Source organism: Scyliorhinus torazame, chromosome 18, assembly GCF_047496885.1.
Source record: "Scyliorhinus torazame isolate Kashiwa2021f chromosome 18, sScyTor2.1, whole genome shotgun sequence".
In the NCBI taxonomy this organism is placed as follows: Eukaryota; Metazoa; Chordata; class Chondrichthyes; order Carcharhiniformes; family Scyliorhinidae; genus Scyliorhinus; species Scyliorhinus torazame.
The window spans coordinates 19,939,713-19,957,187 of record NC_092724.1 but is presented as its reverse complement, the minus strand read 5'-3'; the positions used below and the strand labels follow the sequence as shown (position 1 = coordinate 19,957,187).

Below are 17,475 nucleotides of genomic sequence, written 5' to 3'. Positions count from 1 at the left end.
GTAGAAGAGTTGAAGGGTAAATGGGAGGAGGAGCTGGGGGAGGAGATCGAGGAAGGTCTGTGGGCTGATGCCCTAGGTTGGGTTAATTCCTCCTCCTCGTGTGCCAGGCTCAGCCTGATACAATTTAAGGTGGTCCACAGAGCGCACTTGACGGGGGCGAGGTTGAGTAGGTTCTTTGGGGTAGAGGACAGATGTGGAAGGTGCTCAGGGAGCCCGGCGAACCATGTCCATATGTTTTGGTCATGCCCGGCACTGGAGGAGTTCTGGAGAGGAGTGGCGGGAGCAATATCTCAGGTGGTGAAAGTCCGGGTCAAGCCAAGCTGGGGGCTAGCAATATTTGGAGTAGTGGACGAACTGGGAGTGCAGGAGGCGAAAGAGGCCGGCATTCTGGCCTTTGTGTCCCTAGTAGCCCGGCGAAGGATCTTGCTAATGTGGAAGGAGGCGAAGCCCCCCAGCCTGGAGGCCTGGATAAATGATATGGCTGGGTTCATAAAGTTGGAGAGGATTAAGTTCGCTTTGAGAGGGTCTGCGCAGGGGTTTTACAGGCGGTGGCAACCGTTCCTAGACTATCTCGCGGAGCGTTAGAGGAAGGTCGGTCAGCAGCAGCAGCAACCTTGGGGGGGGGGGGGGGGGGGGGGACGTCCTGGGAGGAGGGGGGGCAGAGGGGGGACTGCCTGGGAAGGTGGATGAGCAAGAGATAACATGAAGGCTTGGGGAAACTGGCACGTACGGGAGAGGGCCAGTGTACATAGCTGTGTAAATATATCATTTTGCCATGTATATATCTTGCTCTGCGCGATTTCCCGTTTTTTTTTTGTTACGGGCGGGGTGGTGGGGGGGGGGTTATTGTTTGTAAGGGAGAAAAATTGTGTTAAAAAACTTTAATAAATATATATATTTTTTTAAAGAAAGTTGGCTTACAGATTGGGATAACCCAGCATGGACTCAGATCATTTTCTGTGACATAAAAATATCGAGAATTGTAGATCGTTTATGGCACAGGAAGTGGTCACTTGACCCAGATTAAAATGCCATCAACAACTCCCCCCCCCACTCGTCACACACTTCAGGGATTGGGGTTCGACTCCAGAGGAAGGTGCCTCCAGACAATACGAGTCATGATCTTTTTTTCCCTTTGAGGATATGCCTTCTTTGTCCTGCGTTATCATTCACTGAGGCATGTCAAGTCACCAGGCATCAGTCAAGTGGACCAGGACTGGTAAGGCTGAGATCATCATCATGATTGTGTCACAGCAGAGAGGGCAGCACGGCAGTGCAGTGGTTAGCACTGCTGCCTCACGGCGCCGAGGTCCCGGGTTCGAATCCCGGCTCTGGGTCACTGTCCGTGTGGAGTTTGCACGTTCTCCCCGTGTCTGCGTGGGTCACACCCCCACAACCCAAAGATGTGCAGGTCAGGTGGATTGGCCACGCTAAATTGCCCCTTAATTGGAAAAAATGAATTGGTTACTCTAAATTTATTTTTTTAAAAGAGGGTGTTGTCATAATATGCACCCATGCACATCATGAGGTAAAAGCAGACACCCAGGTGAGCCAATCAACATACAGGACAGAACACAACCAATCACCAGACAGAACACCAGAGGGGGGCTTCCAACTATAAAACACACGAGGCATCAGCACTCCGCCTCTTTCCACTGGTGACAACTGTAGTGACAGTCAGCGTGTATATATCATTTAGCACTTTCTACACGTGGATCAGAGCTAGCCTGGTTTAGATAGTTGGAGTTAGTTTACTTAGAGTAGTAGAGAGTCAACCCACAGCCAGCTGTGTGCATTGTTACAGAAGTTCAATAAATCGTATTGAACCAACGCCTACGTTAGGTGTATGCTTTATAGTCTATCTGCATCCTGTTGCAGTCCGTGTTACCCCAGGGTGAATAACACGACAGGTGTCACAGCAACAACGCACAGCTTTGTACAAAGGGTGAGGAGAAGGGTGACCGAGAAACGGACCCACTTCATATCCTTATCGAGTATCCAAGCTAAGCAACGGCCAACCCAAGAAACAAGGAATTTTCCAACTTCTGCTTGTCAGTAGTTTGCTTTGTTTTACTCACGATGCTGGCAGGGTCACCATTTATTGTCCAGGGGGCAGCACGGTAGCATGGTGGTTAGCACAATTGCTTCACAGCTCCAGGGTCCCAGGTTCGATTCCCGGCTTGGGTCACTGTCTGTGCGGAGTCTGCATGTTCTCCACGTGTGTGCGTGGGTTTCCTCCGGGTGCTCCGGTTTCCTCCCACAGTCCAAAGATGTGCAGGTTAGGTGGATTGGCCAAGCTAAATTGCCCTTAGTGTCCTAAATTGCCCTTAGTGTTGGGTGGGGTTACTGAGTTATGTGGGTAGGGTGGGGGTGTGGGCTTGGGTAGGGTGCTCTTTCCAAGAGCTGGTGCAGACTCGATGGGCCGAATGGCCTCCTTCTGCACTGTAAATTCTATGATTCTATGATCTCTATGTTCCCTTGAGTGGTAAGCCACATTCTTAAACTGCGCTGTCCATGTCGTGAAGATACAGCCATAGTTCTAACATTTCCATTGTGGTTTGGTCCAACCTAGTGGCTTGCTAGATTTCAGAGTCAACCAGATTACTGTGGGTCTGTGGTCAAATGGAGATCAGGCGGAGTTCCAGATTTAATACTGAATTGAATTACAATTCCCACCTTCCGACATGGGGGTTCGAATCACTGTCACATTAGTCCAGGCCTCTGGATCGCTAGTCCAGTAATGTTCAATTCTACCATCCCCTTAATTTAATTAGCACACGATATGAGCAATATGGGAACAGAAGGAAGCCATTCAGCCTGTTCTGCCATACAATTAAATGTGGCAGACAGCATTTCAAACCTATTTGCAAATCCTTAATGGGGTAGTTAAGCAGGCCCTCAAAAACAGACCCTGCGAAGTAAGTGGCAAACTCAACAACAAGACCAGAGTGTTTGGCAACTATGCAGAAGTGTGAGAATATTGCTACAGTCACAATGTTACTATAGTCACAATCACCGACAGGACATTCCCCTGCACGAGGAAATCCAGGGATTGAAGAAAGAAAGACTTTCATTTTGCTAGCACACATTCCAACTCAGCACGTCCCAAAAGAAAATTCACAGCCAATGAAATGCTTACTGAACTGTAAACACTGTTGTAAAGCAGGAATCATGGCAGATGAGTACTGACACTCTGACAGCGCAGCACACCCTCAGTATTGATCCTCTTACAGCGCAGCACTCCTTCAGTACCGGCCCTCTGACAGTGCAGCACTCCCTCAGTACTGACCCTCTGACAGTGCAGCACTCCCTCAGTACTGACCCTCTGACAGTGCAGCACTCCCACAAACTGACCCTCTGACAGTGCAGCGCTCCCTCAGTACTGACCCTCTGACAGTGCTGTGCTCACTCAGTACTGACCCACTGACAGTACAGCACTCCCTTTTTGTGTTAGGTACACTGGTCTAACACTGGCTGCAACTGGATGCAGTTTAGATAAGAAAGATACTCCAGACCTTGAAATTAGTTCAATCAGGTTTATTGAACTAATAGCATAGTTAGCACAGTTCTCTGTGAGTTCGACTCTCTGCTAACTTAAGTGTGGTTACTCTGTCTGACTGAACCAGACTAGCTCTTAGCCACGCGGTGGAGGTGTGAGATTGTAACAACACCCTTGACTGACTCTCTAGTTGTTCCTCAGTGGAAAAAGGTGAGTGCCTCGTGTCTTTTATAGTCAGATCCCACCCCTGAGTGTCCTGCCTGCTTATTGGTCATGTCCTGTTCTCTGTGTCCATTAGCTGCTTGTCTGGATATCATTATGTGTGTGTGTGCCTGCATATCATGACATCTCCCCTTTTTTTAATGTTTGGATGACATATGTGAGCGTCTTTACAAGAATAGGCCAAGATTAACATATATACATGCAGTGGATGTGAACATATGTACATGTGAAAACAGCTGTCTAATGCGAGAACACAGAACCTAGCAAACAGAACAAATGTTCATAAGTCCAGTCTCTGTGGCTTGCGTCTGATCCTGGTCGTCTGCCGGAGGGGTGGTGGTGGGGTCGACAGTCAATGGGTGTGATTGAAGCCTGACTGGTGGTGCAGACCTGCACAAGGCTGCATAGTGTCCAGGCTTCCCGCAGTTTAAACATGGCCTGCCTCTTGCAGGACAGTGTCCCTTTAAGTGGGCGTTGGCACAGTTCGGGCACGTCATGATGTCGGCGTCGTGACGCGGTATACGTCGCCGCACATGCGCAGTGCGGTCGGCAGACGTCTGCACCTGCGCAGTGTGGGTGTCGGCAGCTTCGTCATCCAGTTAGGATCAGGCATGTGTGGGGCCCGGGAAAAGCGTGCAAAATGGCCGCTGTCTTCAATGCTGAGGCGCTGCATCTGGGAGATGGCCTGCACACTCTCTGCCTTGTGGGAGGCAAGTTTCTCATTATCAGCCGATTTGTATTGGGCACACCGATTTTTTACGTGCTCATGCACTGTACATGTTTCAATCGCGACTGGCAGGGTCATATGCATGATTTTTAAGAGCGGCTCTCTCAGAGGATCAGAGTGCACTCCAAACACAATTTGGTCTCTGCTCATTAAGACAGCAATATCACCAAAATTGCAGGACAGCGCTAGCAGGCGGAGGCTAGTTAAGAAGGCATTGAAACATTCATCTTTACCTTGAAGACGTTGTTTGAATATATTTAGCGCTCAAAGATTTCATTGGTGCCCACTTCACAATGACTGTCAAACTTGTCCAGGATGGTCTGAAACGTTGTCTTGGCCTGGCCCTCGGGGAAGTTAAACGAGTTGAAGAGTTCGATGGCTTGATCACCCGCTGTCGAGAGGAGAAACGCAATCTTTCTTGTCTCAGACCACCCTCGAGGTCTGAGGCTTCGATGTACAGCAGAAACTTTTGCTTGAATATCCGCCAGTTGGCACTGAGATTGCCGGAGGCCCTGAGCTGGTGAGGAGCCTGAATCTTCTCCATGGTGCCGGGATACATTCGCTGGTCGTCACGGAACGGACTGAGGTAAGCCATCTTAAATTAGTAGTCTCCTGGTATGATGTTGTGTTGGGTACACTGGTCTAACACTGGCTGCAACTGGATGCAGTTTAGATCAGAAAGATACTCCAGACCTTGAAGTTAGTTCAATCAGGTTTATTGAACTAATAGCACAGTTAGCACAGTTCTCTGTGAGTTCGACTCTCTGCTAACTTAAGTGTGGTTACTCTGTCTGACTGAACCAGACTAGCTCTTAGCCACGCGGTGGAGGTGTGAGATTGTAACAACACCCTTGACTGACTCTCTAGATGTTCCTCAGTGGAAAGAGGCAGAGTGCGATTGCCTCGTGTCTTTTATAGTCAGATCCCACCCCTGAGTGTCCTGCCTGCTTATTGGTCATGTCCTGTTTTCTGTGTCCATTAGCTGCTTGTCTGTATATCATTATGTGTGTGTGTGTGCCTGCATATCCTGACAGCACTCCCTCAGTACGGACCCTCTGACAGTGCAGCGATCCCTCAGTACTGATCCTCTGACAGTGCAGCACTCCCTCAGTACGGACCCTCTGACTGTGCAGCGCTCCCTCAGTACTGACATTCTGACAGTTCAGCACTCCCTCAGCACTGACACTCTGACAGTGCAGCACTCCCTCAGCACTGACACTCTGACAGTACAGCACTCCCTTAGTACTGACCCTCTGACAGTGCGGCACTCCCTCAGTACTGACCCTCTGACAGTGCAGCACTCCCTCAGTACTGACCCTCTGACAGTGCAGCGCTCCCTCAGCACTGACACTCTGACAGTGCAGCACTCCCTCAGTATTGACCCTCTGACTGTGCAGCGCTCCCTCAGTACTGACCTTCTGACAGTTCAGCACTCCCTTAGTACTGACCCTCTGACAGTGTAGCACTCCCTCAGTACTGACCCTCTGACAGTGCAGCACACCCTCAGTACTGACCCTCTGACAGTGCAGCGCTCCCTCAGTACTGAGCCTCTGACTGTGCAGCACTCCCTCAGTATTGACCCTCTGACTGTGCAGCGCTCCCTCAGTACAGACCTTCTGACAGTTCAGCACTCCCTCAGCACTGACACTCTGACAGTGCAGCACTCCCTTAGTACTGACCCTCTGACAGTGTAGCACTCCCTCAGTACTGACCCTCTGACAGTGCAGCACTCCCTCAGTATTGACCCTCTGACAGTGCAGCGCTCCCTCAGTACTGACCTTCTGACAGTTCAGCACTCCCTCAGCACTGACACTCTGACAGTGCAGCACTCCCTCAGTACTGACCCTCTGACAGTGTAGCACTCCCTCAGTACTGACCCTCTGACAGTGCAGCACTCCCTCAGTACTGACCCTCTGACAGTGCTGTGCTCACTCAGTACTGACCCACTGACAGTACAGCGCTCCCTCAGTACTGACCCTCTGACAGTGCTGTGCTCACTCAGTACTGACCCTCTGACAGTGCAGCACTCCCTCAGTACTGACCCTCTGACAGTGCAACACTCCCTCAGTACTGACCCTCTGACAGTGCAGCACTCCCTCAGTACTGACCCTCTGACAGTTCAGTGCTCCCTCAGTACTGACCCTCTGACAGTGCAGCACTCCCTCAGTACTGACCCTCTGACAGTGCTGTGCTCACTCAGTACTGACCCACTGACAGTACAGCACTCCCTTTTTGTGTTAGGTACACTGGTCTAACACTGGCTGCAACTGGATGCAGTTTAGATAAGAAAGATACTCCAGACCTTGAAATTAGTTCAATCAGGTTTATTGAACTAATAGCACAGTTAGCACAGTTCTCTGTGAGTTCGACTCTCTGCTAACTTAAGTGTGGTTACTCTGTCTGACTGAACCAGACTAGCTCTTAGCCACGCGGTGGAGGTGTGAGATTGTAACAACACCCTTGACTGACTCTCTAGATGTTCCTCAGTGGAAAGAGGCGGAGTGTGATTGCCTCGTGTCTTTTATAGTCAGACCCCACCCCTGAGTGTCCTGCCTGCTTATTGGTCATGTCCTGTTCTCTGTGTCCATTAGCTGCTTGTCTGTATATCATTATGTGTGTGCCTGCATATCCTGACAGCACTCCCTCAGTACGGACCCTCTGACAGTGCAGCGATCCCTCAGTACTGATCCTCTGACAGTGCAGCACTCCCTCAGTATGGACCCCCTGACTGTGCAGCACTCCCTCAGTACTGACCTTCTGACAGTGCAGCACTCCCTCAGCACTGACACTCTGACAGTGCAGCACTCCCTTGGTACTGACCCTCTGACAGTGTAGCACTCCCTCAGTACTGACCCTCTGACAGTGCAGCACACCCTCAGTACTGACCCTCTGACAGTGCAGCGCTCCCTCAGTACTGAGCCTCTGACTGTGCAGCACTCCCTCAGTATTGACCCTCTGACAGTGCAGCGCTCCCTCAGTACTGACCTTCTGACAGTTCAGCACTCCCTCAGCACTGACACTCTGACAGTGCAGCACTCCCTCAGCACTGACCCTCTGACAGTGTAGCACTCCCTCAGTACTGACCCTCTGACAGTGCAGCACACCCTCAGTACTGACCCTCTGACAGTGCAGCGCTCCCTCAGTACTGAGCCTCTGACTGTGCAGCACTCCCTCAGTATTGACCCTCTGACAGTGCAGCACTCCCTCAGCACTGACACTCTTGACAGTGCAGCACTCCCTCAATACTCACCCTCTTGGCAATGAGCACTCCGTCAGCACTGACACTCTGACAGTGCAGCACTCCCTCAGTACTGACTCTCTGACAGTGCAGCACTCCCTCAATACTCACCCTCTTGGCAATGAGCACTCCGTCAGCACTGACACTCTGACAGTGCAGCACTCCCTCAGTACTGAACCTCTTGGCAATGAGCACTCCGTCAGCACTGACACTCTAACAGTGCAGCACACCCTCAGTACTGACCCCCTGACGGTGCAGCACTCCCTCAGCACTGACACTCTGACAGTGCAGCACTCCCTCAGTACTGACCCCCTGACGGTGCAGCACTCCCTCAGTACTGACCCTCTGACAGTGCTGTGCTCACTCAGTACTGACCCACTGACAGTACAGCGCTCCCTCAGTACTGACCCTCTGACAGTGCTGTGCTCACTCAGTACTGACCCTCTGACAGTGCAGCACTCCCTCAGTACTGACCCTCTGACAGTGCAGCACTCCCTCAGTACTGACCCTCTGACAGTGCAGCACTCCCTCAGTACTGACCCTCTGACAGTTCAGTGCTCCCTCAGTACTGACCCTCTGACAGTGCAGCACTCCCTCAGTACTGACCCTCTGACAGTGCTGTGCTCACTCAGTACTGACCCACTGACAGTACAGCACTCCCTTTTTGTGTTAGGTACACTGGTCTAACACTGGCTGCAACTGGATGCAGTTTAGATAAGAAAGATACTCCAGACCTTGAAATTAGTTCAATCAGGTTTATTGAACTAATAGCACAGTTAGCACAGTTCTCTGTGAGTTCGACTCTCTGCTAACTTAAGTGTGGTTACTCTGTCTGACTGAACCAGACTAGCTCTTAGCCACGCGGTGGAGGTGTGAGATTGTAACAACACCCTTGACTGACTCTCTAGACGTTCCTCAGTGGAAAGAGGCGGAGTGTGATTGCCTCGTGTCTTTTATAGTCAGACCCCACCCCTGAGTGTCCTGCCTGCTTATTGGTCATGTCCTGTTCTCTGTGTCCATTAGCTGCTTGTCTGTATATCATTATGTGTGTGCCTGCATATCCTGACAGCACTCCCTCAGTACGGACCCTCTGACAGTGCAGCGATCCCTCAGTACTGATCCTCTGACAGTGCAGCACTCCCTCAGTATGGACCCCCTGACTGTGCAGCACTCCCTCAGTACTGACCTTCTGACAGTGCAGCACTCCCTCAGCACTGACACTCTGACAGTGCAGCACTCCCTTGGTACTGACCCTCTGACAGTGTAGCACTCCCTCAGTACTGACCCTCTGACAGTGCAGCACACCCTCAGTACTGACCCTCTGACAGTGCAGCGCTCCCTCAGTACTGAGCCTCTGACTGTGCAGCACTCCCTCAGTATTGACCCTCTGACAGTGCAGCGCTCCCTCAGTACTGACCTTCTGACAGTTCAGCACTCCCTCAGCACTGACACTCTGACAGTGCAGCACTCCCTCAGTACTGACCCTCTGACAGTGTAGCACTCCCTCAGTACTGACCCTCTGACAGTGCAGCACACCCTCAGTACTGACCCTCTGACAGTGCAGCGCTCCCTCAGTACTGAGCCTCTGACTGTGCAGCACTCCCTCAGTATTGACCCTCTGACAGTGCAGCACTCCCTCAGCACTGACACTCTTGACAGTGCAGCACTCCCTCAATACTCACCCTCTTGGCAATGAGCACTCCGTCAGCACTGACACTCTGACAGTGCAGCACTCCCTCAGTACTGACTCTCTGACAGTGCAGCACTCCCTCAATACTCACCCTCTTGGCAATGAGCACTCCGTCAGCACTGACACTCTGACAGTGCAGCACTCCCTCAGTACTGAACCTCTTGGCAATGAGCACTCCGTCAGCACTGACACTCTAACAGTGCAGCACACCCTCAGTACTGACCCCCTGACGGTGCAGCACTCCCTCAGCACTGACACTCTGACAGTGCAGCACTCCCTCAGTACTGACCCCCTGACGGTGCAGCACTCCCTCAGTACTGACCCTCTGACAGTGCTGTGCTCACTCAGTACTGACCCACTGACAGTACAGCGCTCCCTCAGTACTGACCCTCTGACAGTGCTGTGCTCACTCAGTACTGACCCTCTGACAGTGCAGCACTCCCTCAGTACTGACCCTCTGACAGTGCAGCACTCCCTCAGTACTGACCCTCTGACAGTGCAGCACTCCCTCAGTACTGACCCTCTGACAGTTCAGTGCTCCCTCAGTACTGACCCTCTGACAGTGCAGCACTCCCTCAGTACTGACCCTCTGACAGTGCTGTGCTCACTCAGTACTGACCCACTGACAGTACAGCACTCCCTTTTTGTGTTAGGTACACTGGTCTAACACTGGCTGCAACTGGATGCAGTTTAGATAAGAAAGATACTCCAGACCTTGAAATTAGTTCAATCAGGTTTATTGAACTAATAGCACAGTTAGCACAGTTCTCTGTGAGTTCGACTCTCTGCTAACTTAAGTGTGGTTACTCTGTCTGACTGAACCAGACTAGCTCTTAGCCACGCGGTGGAGGTGTGAGATTGTAACAACACCCTTGACTGACTCTCTAGATGTTCCTCAGTGGAAAGAGGCGGAGTGTGATTGCCTCGTGTCTTTTATAGTCAGACCCCACCCCTGAGTGTCCTGCCTGCTTATTGGTCATGTCCTGTTCTCTGTGTCCATTAGCTGCTTGTCTGTATATCATTATGTGTGTGCCTGCATATCCTGACAGCACTCCCTCAGTACGGACCCTCTGACAGTGCAGCGATCCCTCAGTACTGATCCTCTGACAGTGCAGCACTCCCTCAGTATGGACCCCCTGACTGTGCAGCACTCCCTCAGTACTGACCTTCTGACAGTGCAGCACTCCCTCAGCACTGACACTCTGACAGTGCAGCACTCCCTTGGTACTGACCCTCTGACAGTGTAGCACTCCCTCAGTACTGACCCTCTGACAGTGCAGCACACCCTCAGTACTGACCCTCTGACAGTGCAGCGCTCCCTCAGTACTGAGCCTCTGACTGTGCAGCACTCCCTCAGTATTGACCCTCTGACAGTGCAGCGCTCCCTCAGTACTGACCTTCTGACAGTTCAGCACTCCCTCAGCACTGACACTCTGACAGTGCAGCACTCCCTCAGTACTGACCCTCTGACAGTGTAGCACTCCCTCAGTACTGACCCTCTGACAGTGCAGCACACCCTCAGTACTGACCCTCTGACAGTGCAGCGCTCCCTCAGTACTGAGCCTCTGACTGTGCAGCACTCCCTCAGTATTGACCCTCTGACAGTGCAGCACTCCCTCAGCACTGACACTCTTGACAGTGCAGCACTCCCTCAATACTCACCCTCTTGGCAATGAGCACTCCGTCAGCACTGACACTCTGACAGTGCAGCACTCCCTCAGTACTGACTCTCTGACAGTGCAGCACTCCCTCAATACTCACCCTCTTGGCAATGAGCACTCCGTCAGCACTGACACTCTGACAGTGCAGCACTCCCTCAGTACTGAACCTCTTGGCAATGAGCACTCCGTCAGCACTGACACTCTAACAGTGCAGCACACCCTCAGTACTGACCCCCTGACGGTGCAGCACTCCCTCAGCACTGACACTCTGACAGTGCAGCACTCCCTCAGTACTGACCCCCTGACGGTGCAGCACTCCCTCAGCACTGACCCTCTGACAGTGCAGCACTCCCTCAATACTGACCCTCTTGGCAATGAGCACTCCGTCAGCACTGATACTCTGACAGTGGTGCAGTCCCTCAGTACTGACCCCCTGACAGTGCTGCACTCACTCCGTACTGACCCTCTGACAGTGCAGCACCCCCTCAGTACTGACCCTGTGACAGTGCAGCACTTCCTCAATACTGACCATCTGACAGTGCTGCACTCCCTCAGCACTGTCGCTCTGACAGTGCTGCGCTCCCTCAATACTGACCCTCTGACAGTGCTGCACTCCCTCAGTACTGACCCTCTGACAGTGCAGCACTCCCTCAAACTGACCCTCTGACAGTGCAGCACTCCCTCAGCACTGACACTCTGACAGTGCTGCACTCCCTCAGTACTGACCCTCTGACAGTGCAGCACTCCCTCAATACTGACCCTCTTGGCAATGAGCACTCCGTCAGCACTGACACTCAGACAGTGCAGCACTCCCTCAGTACTGAACCTCTTGGCAATGAGCACTCCATCAGCACTGACACTCTGACAGTGCAGCACTCCCTCAGTACTGACCCCCTGACGGTGCAGCACTCCCTCAGCACTGACACTCTGACAGTGCAGCACTCCCTCAAACTGACCCTCTGACAGTGCAGCACTCCCTCAGCACTGGCACTCTGACAGTGCTGCACTCCCTCAGCACTGACACTCTGACAGTGCAGCACTCCCTCAGCACTGACCCTCTGACAGTGCAGCACTCCCTCAATACTGATCCTCTTGGCAATGAGCACTCCGTCAGCACTGACACTCTGACAGTGCAGCACTCCCTCAGTACTGACCCTCTGACAGTGCAGCACTCCCTCAATACTGACCCTCTTGGCAATGAGCACTCCGTCAGCACTGACACTCTGACAGTGCAGCACTCCCTCAGTACTGACACTCTGACAGTGCAGCACTCCCTCAGTACTGACCCCCTGACGATGCAGCACTCCCTCAGTACAGACCCTCTGACAGTGCAGCACTCCCTCAGCACTGACTCTCTGACAGTGCAGCACTCCCTCAATACTGACCCTCTTGGCAATGAGCACTCCGTCAGCACTGATACTCTGACAGTGCAGCACCCCCTCAGTACTGACCCTGTGACAGTTCAGCACTTCCTCAATACTGACCATCTGACAGTGCTGCACTCACTCAGTACTGACCCTCTGACAGTGCTGCACTCACTCAGTACTGACCCTCTGACAGTGCTGCACTCACTCAGTACTGACCCTCTGACTGTCAGCCACGTCCTACAACAACGCAGCACGGATAGTGGTTAGCACCATTGCTTCACAGCTCCAGGGTCCCAGGTTCGATTCCCGGCTTGGGTCACTGTCTGGGCGGAGTCTGCACATTCTCCCCGTGTGTGCGTGGGTTTTCTCCGATTGCTCCGGTTTCCTCCCACAGTCCAAAGATGTGCAGGTTAGGTGGATTGGCCATGCTACATTGCCGTTAGTGTCCAAAATTGCCATTAATGTTGGGTGGGATTACTGGGTTATGGGGATAGGGTGGAGGTGTGGGCTTGGGTATGGTGCTCTTTCCAAGAGCCGGTGCAGACTCGATGGGCCGAATGGCCTCCTTCTGTACTGTAAATTCTATGAAATAAAACAACCTGGTCAGTGACTCACCGACTCTCTGTGTTTTTTCTGCACCTCCTGCAGCAGATTCGCCTTTGTTTTTGCATTCGCCTCCATATTCTCCAGACGTTCCTGTAGATGCACATTCTGTTCCTGGATGCTTTCCTGGATGCTTTGCTGTGGAGTGGAACGTATGAACATAATACAAAATAATATCCAGACTATGAAGAATACAGTCAAGATTATGGAAGTGTTTCATTTTTGTAAAGGCTGATAAAGGTCTGAACATTCTGCCGTCCTGTGTGTTTTGGTTCAGCAAGCATCAGGAAATGATCATAGGCCAATCGAGTCCAAGATCGCTGAGTGAAGGAAGTTGTCCTCCCTTTGCCCTGACAAAACATTAATACAGTCTCGTGTTACAGTGCAGCACTCCCACAGTACTGACCCAACGACAGTGCAGCACTCCCTCAGTACTGACCCTCTGACAGTGCGACACTCCCTCAGTACTGACCCTCGGACAGTGCAGCACTCCCACAGTATTGACCCTGCGACAGTGCAGCACTCCCTCAGTATTGACCCTCTGACAGTGCGACACTCCCTCAGTACTGACCCTCTGACAGTGCAGCACTCCCACAGTATTGACCCTGCGACAGTGCAGCACTCCCTCAGTACTGACCCTCTGACAGTGCGACACTCCCTCAGTACTGACCCTCTGACAGTGCAGCACTCCCACAGTATTGACCCAACGACAGTGCAGCACACCCTCAGTACTGACATTCTGACAGTGCAGCACTCCCTCAGTACTGACCCACCGACAGTGCAGCACTCCCTCAGTACTGACCCTCTGACAGTGCAGTACTCCCTCAGTACTGACTCTCTGACAGTGCAGCACTCCCTCAGTACTGACCCAACGACAGTGCAGCACTCCCTCAGTACTGACTCTGACAGTGCAGCACTCCCTCAGTACTGACCCTCTGACAGTGCAGCACTCCCACAGTATTGACCCTCTGACAGTGCAGCACTCCCTCAGTACTGACCCTCTGACAGTGCAGCACTCCCTCAGTACTGACCCTCTGACAGTGCAGCACTCCCTCAGTACTGGCCCTCTGACAGTGCAGCACTCCCTCAGTACTGACTCTGGCAGTGCAGCACTCCCTCAAACTGACCCTCTGACAGTGCAGCACTCCCTCAGTACTGACTCTCTGACAGTGCAGCACTCCCCCAGTACTGACTCTCTGACAGTGCAGCACTCCCCCAGTACTGACCCTCTGACAGTGCAGCACTCCGACAAACTGACCCTCTGACCAGTGCAGCACTCCCTCAGCACTGACACTCTGACAGTGCTGCACTCCCTCAATACTGACCTTCTTGGCAGTGAGCACTTCTTCAGCACTGACACTCTGACAGTGCTGCAATCTCTCAGTACTGACCCTGTGACAGTGCAGCACTCCCTCAGTACTGACCCTCTGACAGTGCAGCACTCCGTCAGCACTGACGCTCTGACAGTGCAGCACTCCCTCAATACTGACCCTCTTGGCAATGAGCACTCCGCCAGCACTGACACTCTGACAGTGCCGCACTCCCTCAGTACTGAACCTCTTGGCAATGAGCACTCAGTCAGCACTGACACTCTGACAGTGCTGCACTCCCTCAGTACTGACCCTCTGACAGTGCTGCACTGACTCCGTACTGACCCTCTGACAGTGCAGCACCCCCTCAGTACTGACCCTGTGACAGTGCTGCACTCCCTCAGTACTGACCCCCTGACGGTGCAGCACTCCCTCAGTACAGACCCTCTGACAGTGCAGCACTCCCTCAGCACTGACCCTCTGACAGTGCAGCACTCCCTCAATACTGACCCTCTTGGCAATGAGCACTCCGTCAGCACTGATACTCTGACAGTGCTGCACTCCCTCAGTACTGACCCTCTGACAGTGCTGCACTGACTCCGTACTGACCCTCTGACAGTGCAGCACCCCCTCAGTACTGACCCTGTGACAGTGCTGCACTCCCTCAGCACTGTCGCTCTGACAGTGCTGCACTCCCTCAATACTGACCCTCTGACAGTGCTGCACTCACTCAGTACTGACCCTCTGACTGTCAGCCACTTCCTACAACAACGCAGCACGGATAGTGGTTAGCACCATTGCTTCACAGCTCCAGGGTCCCAGGTTCGATTCCCGGCTTGGGTCACTGTCTGGGCGGAGTCTGCACAGTCTCCCCGTGTGTGCATGGGTTTCCTCCGGGTGCTCCGGTTTCCTCCCACAGTCCAAAGATGTGCAGGTTAGGTGGATTGGCCATGCTAAATTGCCGTTAGTGTCCAAAATTGCCCTGAATGTTGGGTGATGTCACACGGGATCAGGGGTGAACTGGCAAGGTGGATACAGAACTGGCTAGGTCATAGAAGGCAGAGAGTAGCAATGGAAGGATGCTTTTCTAATTGGAGGGCTGTGACCTTTGGTGTTCCACAGGGATCAGTGCTGGGACCTTTTCTGTTTGTAGTATATATAAATGATTTGGAGGAAAATGTAACTGATCTGATTAGTAAGTTTGCAGACGACACAAAGGTTGGTGGAATTGCGGATAGCGATGAGGACTGTCAGAGGATACAGCAGGATTTAGATTGTTTGGAGGCTTGGGCGGAGAGATGGCAGATGGAGTTTAATCCGGACAAATGTGAGGTAATGCATTTTGGAAGGCCTAAGCAGGTAGGGAATATACAGTGAATGGTAGAACCCTCAAGAGTATTGAAAGTCAAAGAGATCTAGGAGTACAGGTCCACAGGTCACTGAAAGGGGCAACACAGGTGGAGAAGGTGGTCAAGAAGGCATACGGCATGCTTGCCTTCATTGGCCGGGGCATTGAGTATAAGAATTGGCAAGTCATGTTGCAGCTGTATAGAACCTTAGTTAGGCCACACTTGGAGAATAGTGTTCAATTCTGGTCGCCACACTACCAGAAGGATGTGGAGGCTTTAGAGAAGGTGCAGAAGAGATTTACCAGAATGTTGCCTGGTATGGAGGGCATTAGCTATGAGGAGCGGTTGAATAAACTCGGTTTGTTCTCACTGGAACGAAGGAGGTTGAGGGGCGACCTGATAGAGGTTTACAAAATTATGAGGGGCATAGACAGAGTGGATAGTCAGAGGCTTTTCCCCGGGGTAGAGGGGTCAATTACTAGGGGGCATAGATTTAAGGTGAGAGGGGCAAGGTTTAGAGTAGATGTATGAGGCACGTTTTTTACACAGAGGGTAGTGGGTGCCTGGAACTCGCTACCGCAGGAGGTGGTGGAAGCAGGGACGATAGTGACATTTAAGGGGCATCTTGACAAATACATGAATAGGATGGGAATAGAGGGATACGGACCCAGGAAGTGTAGAAGATTGTAGTTTAGTCGGGCAGCATGGCCGGCAAGGGGTTGGAGGACCGAAGGGCCTGTTCCTGTGCTGTACATTTCTTTGTTCTTTGTTCTTTGATTCTGTGACAGTGCAGCACTTCCTCAGTACTGACCATCAAACAGATCAGCACACCTTCAGTACTGACCCTCAGGCAGTGCAGCACTCCCTCAGTACTGAACCTCTGACAGTGCAGCACACCCTCAGTCCTGTCCCTCCGACAGTGCATCACACCCTCAGTACTGACCCTCCGACAGTGCAACACTCCCTCAGCATTGAACCTCTGACAGTGTACCACTGCGTCTGTAGTGAACCTCTGACAGTGCACGACTCCCTCAGTGCTGACCCTCTGACAGTACAGCACTCCCTCAGTATTGGCCCACTGACAGAGCAGCACTCCCTCAGTCCTGGCCCTCTGACAGTGCAGCAGTCCCTCAGTGCTGTCCCTCTGACAATGCAGCACTCCCTTGGTATTGGCCCACTGACAGTGCAGCACTCCCTCAGTACTGACCCTCTGACAGTGCAGCACAGCCTCAGTACTGACCCTCTGACAGTGCAGAACTCCCTCAGTGCTGACCCTCTGACAGTGCAGCACTCCCTCCGCACTGACACTCTGACAGTGCAGCACTCCCTTAGTACTGACCCTCTAACAGTGTAGCACTCCCTCAGTACTGGCCCTCTGACAGTGCAGCACTCCCTCAGTACTGGCCCTCTGACAGTGCAGCACTCCCTCAGTACTGGCCCTCTGACAGTGCTGCACTCCTTCAGTACTGGCCCTCTGACAGTGCAGCACTCCCTCAAACTGACCCTCTGACAGTACTGACCCCCTGACTGTGCAGCACTCCCTCAGTACTGACCCTCTGACAGTGCAGCACTCCCTCAGTACTGACCCTCCGACAGTGCAGCACACCCTCAGTCCTGACCCTCCGACAGTGCAGCACACCCTCAGTACTGACCCGCCGACAGTGCAGCACTCCCTCAGCATTGAACCTCTGACAGTGCAGCACTCCCTCAGCATTCACCCTCCGACAGTGCACCACTGCGTCAGTAGTGAACCCCTGACAGTGCACAACTCCCTCAGTGCTGACCCTCTGACAGTGCAGCACTCCCTCA

The 17,475-nt window shown here is 52.5% G+C and overlaps 1 protein-coding gene across 2 annotated transcripts in view; it reads right to left on the bottom strand.

Moving 5' to 3' along the window:
* LOC140395011 (uncharacterized) overlaps nt 1-17,475 on the bottom strand; it is a 67,187-nt gene that overhangs the window by 14,918 nt on the left and 34,794 nt on the right. For both annotated transcript variants that reach the window (XM_072482322.1, XM_072482323.1), the window contains exon 3: nt 13,020-13,145. In XM_072482322.1, the coding sequence (XP_072338423.1) occupies nt 13,020-13,145 (126 nt within the window). The remainder of the gene's footprint in view (nt 1-13,019; nt 13,146-17,475) is intronic.